The sequence below is a fragment of the Diabrotica undecimpunctata genome, chromosome 9 (genome assembly GCF_040954645.1).
Source record: "Diabrotica undecimpunctata isolate CICGRU chromosome 9, icDiaUnde3, whole genome shotgun sequence".
NCBI lineage: Eukaryota > Metazoa > Arthropoda > Insecta > Coleoptera > Chrysomelidae > Diabrotica > Diabrotica undecimpunctata.
Window position 1 is genome coordinate 60,682,256 of NC_092811.1, and position 3,856 is coordinate 60,686,111.

Sequence of the window (3,856 nt, forward strand, 5' to 3'; positions counted from 1 at the left end):
TTTATAAGGATAAAAATGCAACAAGGAAAGCCCCGGAAGAAGTATGTTTAGCACTCAAAATCCGGATTTGGAGAACAATGGCGATGGAGAAAAAAATGCATTTGGTAAGTACTATACCTATTAACTTTCTATTAAGCAAACTAAACTTACTTTTTGGATGTATGTATATTGTATTTTGTAATGTATATTGGTGTTGTATTTATTGTATTCTTCACTTGATTTCCTCTCTGTATCTACAACAGAGACACTTTCTATTTTTATTTCATTTATTTATTTTCAGATATATGACAAATTATACTTTAGACATTTGCCAGGATACACTTCCGACTTCTGTCAAAACATATAAGGTAAGCACACTTCTGATATTGTTTGCTTCCAAGCCTCCTCGTATAGTGCTTCCCCCTAATACATCTTCCAGGCCTGTGATCGTCGTTGTGTCCTCAACAAGATATCCGTCTCTGTCACGTAAATAATTGTGCAATACGATGCACGCATTGACGATGAGCACTGCAAAATGTGGCTGAACGTTGATAGGAACACACGTGATTTATTGCTCAGGGTGCCAAACGCACATTCCACATATCTTCGTGCTCTTTACAATCTATAATTAAAGGCCATTTTTTCAACTGTATAGCGTTTTTCTCCAAAGGGTCTCAGTAGATGTCTGTGTCAACAAAGAAGTTTGGTATTTTAGGACTCTCAGGTAATGGTGGAGGACCACTTTCTATTGATTTCCACAATTTGGACTTAAATATTGACGAGTCACTCTCTTTACCATAGCTCCCTATATCAACGTAAACAAATCTGTACTTTGTGTCTGCTACAGCCAGAAGGACACTAGAGAAGTAATCTTTGTAATTAAAATACACTAATCCTGAGTCAAACGGACAAGTCAGTCTTATATGCTTGCCGTCCACAGCTCCAAGGCAGTTAGAGAAGTTTGCGATACTTTCAAAGTAGGAAGCAATTGACTGCCACATATCACAAGTTGGTGTCGGTATACACTCTTCTCGCATTTCTGACCAAATCGTAGCACATACTTCTTCAACTATGTTTTTTGCTGTTAAAATTCCAACTCTGTAGCTGTAGTGCAAATCCGTAAACGTACAGCCACTCGACAAATATCTGAAATAAAGTGAACATTATCATTAATAATTATCATACTGAATTGATTGTATTTATTTATTTATTTTATTTAATTTTTTTTTACAGGCAAAGAAGTGATGAAAAGGTGGACTAACCTCCGAGATTGTTTCGCAAAATCGAAAAAAGATGACAAATCTGCTAAAAAAAAAGTGGATCTGGGGCTAAAAAACGTAAGAAATATGTGTTTTCAGATCAACTTCAACTTTTGAATAAGATCTACACCGAAAAAGAAACGGTAGACAGCTTGAATCCAGAAATTGTATCAGGAACACTCGAAGAAGATGAAGAGCCTGAAGGCACAACTCGTGAACCTGAAGTTTCTACCAACATAAACCTGCCATCCAAGCCCGCAGGAACAAGGAAACGAAAGAACTAGATTAGATTGAGGTGAAAATGCTTAAATCTCTGGAACCTAAAACGCCCTGCAGTAAAATATCCTTCCTTCAGAGTTTTATGCCTCATTTGACAAACTATTCCAACAGTGAATTCCTTTCAATTTCAAGTGGGAGTGTTAAACGTAATAGAAAACATAAACAAACTAAAGGAAACTCCTCATCTTCAATCAAAGAACCCCTCTTCTGTGCCATCTTATCAACCACAACCTCAGTACATGCTTCCATCTCCCGTTAACCAACCGCAAGCATTTTTTTTTTTTTGTGGCATTGACTTTCGTCATTCAGCCAGTCTCGAAAGGTTATAATATATTCCTTAAAAAAGTATAGACAGATAAGTACAGATTATTTCTCTCAGACAAATGCACAGCGATATCCCTAAAACGAAATAGACGAATAATTAATAGAAGAACAAACCGCAAGCATTTGTCCATGTTCAACAACCTCCATTTAACCCTCAACAATATGCAAATCCTAGTTTTTCGGGCAACGTTCAAAATAGCGTACAACAGCTTCACTTTTCTCAATATGTACGTGAACAGCAAAATAAATCAAGGCCAACGCAGCAATCAACGCCTAAAATCAGATTTACAATCGCAACCGGATACAGCATCCGCATCTCAGTATCTACAGGGATTTTGTTACAGCGACTGTTCACAAACTGAAACTGAGCATAGTCCGTCTATTTCTGTTTCACGAGATTCCTCGATTTCTGATATATTTTGAGTGATTAAAACTAAATAAAGTATATTTGCTTATTCAAAAGGTTTTATTATATTACCTACTACTGCAATATTAACTTACAATAAAGAAATATAATAATATAAGATTATGATGAAGCAATTTGTCACTTAAAACACTAAACTTAAATGTAGCATTAACTTCAATGGCATTTTCATTCAAACAACGGTATAAAAACAAAGCTGTATTTAAATGCTTACCTTAAATATATTGCCAGCATTTCAACAGGTTGTATACAGGTTCTGAACTGCGTGTTTTGTCGTTGAAGAACACTCTTCAGTTTCCAATGTAACTCATCAAAGGAACGAACTGACATACATATAAAGCAGTTGGAAAACTTTTGGTCATCGTTTCTACGATCTTCAAATAATGTGTGGAACATCCCGACTTCCTCTCGTCTCTGATTAATTGGGTGAATCCAGTGAAGGCGACTGCGCCTTTGTCTTTTCCGACGCCGATACAGTATCCATAACGCAATAACTTGTTCACGATCCATTAGTTTTTTCTCATCCAGACCAGACCAAATTTTCCGATGAACTAATAAAAATGTACGATTTCCATCGTTCAATGTGAAAGTAACAAAACCACGATTAAAAATCGGGCGATTTTTCCCGCACGAGCGAACTCGTGTAATGTGAAAGTACGCTTAGGGTTTTAACGGATAGTACATAAATGTAGATATTCTTTTTTGTTTTCTCATGCGAAAATATAAAATTATTCATCAATATCATCATCATCATAAGTGGCTCGACAATCCGTTGTGGATCTTGGCCTGCTCACAAAGAAGTCGCCACTCATGTCGATTCCTGGCAACTTCCCTCCATCTTCTAACCCCTCGAATATGTAGGTCTTCTTCCACATCATCAATCCATCTCATTCGTGATCGTCCTCTGCTTCTTGTGTCCTCTGATTTTGAAAATGTTAATCTCTTCGTGTATTCGTGACCTGACATCCTAGCAATGTGTCCAGCCCATCTAAGTCTCTGCACTTTACAATATCTGGATCGGTGTATAACTGGTACCTATGAGAAGAGCAGTGGCTTAAGGCTGATAAAGGCTTCTTACGTTCCAGGTGCAAATCTTTAAATCATTATCCTTATTTCGTTTGCGAGTTCGTCGTAGGTTAGACAGTCCGGTTTCCTTCTTTGTAGCTCTCGTCAGTTCCCAACCCAACTTTCCACCCGGGTTGGATACCGAATCTCCAGTTGGGTTGCCCGGTTTACAGGGGATACCAGCATGAAGGTGAGAGTCGGATTTGAGTAGAAGAGACTAATTGGAGTAAACTGGATTCAACACCATGTTTTCACCATGTTCATTGGTTGAAATAAGGGTTATTCCAACTTTTGAGCAATTCAATTTTTTCATTGGTCGGTTTTACGGAAAGTCCACTTTCATACGTCATAATCCTCCAGAACAAAGGATTTTCGTGTATAAAAGAAGGTGGATTTTCTGTAGTCGGCCAGTTCGAGCTCACCCTCGTATTCTAAGACTCTAGGTACGGTGCCAGTCATCCACCTAGAATCTGAATTTTATTTACCATTGTCTGATATTGATTTTATTGCTATATTTTCTGTGCAT

General features: G+C 37.5%; 1 protein-coding gene across 1 annotated transcript; it reads right to left on the reverse strand.

Annotated features, from left to right (window-relative positions):
* Positions 1-653: 653 nt before the first annotated feature.
* LOC140450918 (uncharacterized) lies at positions 654-2,661 on the reverse strand. The gene is made up of 2 exons (XM_072544599.1): positions 2,480-2,661; positions 654-1,125 (listed from the first exon to the last, which is right to left on the reverse strand). The coding sequence occupies exons 1-2, from the start codon at positions 2,659-2,661 to the stop codon at positions 654-656; spliced, it is 654 nt and encodes a 217-aa protein (XP_072400700.1).
* Between the last annotated feature and the right edge of the window lie 1,195 nt (positions 2,662-3,856).

Coding starts and splice junctions, on each gene's coding strand:
- LOC140450918 (XM_072544599.1), bottom strand. CDS start 2,661: ATGTTCCACACATTATTTGAAGATCGTAGAAACGATGACCAAAAGTTT. Junction 1,126..2,479: donor ATGCTGGCAATATATTTAAG/GTAAGCATTTAA, acceptor ACTTTATTTCAG/ATATTTGTCGAGTGGCTGTA.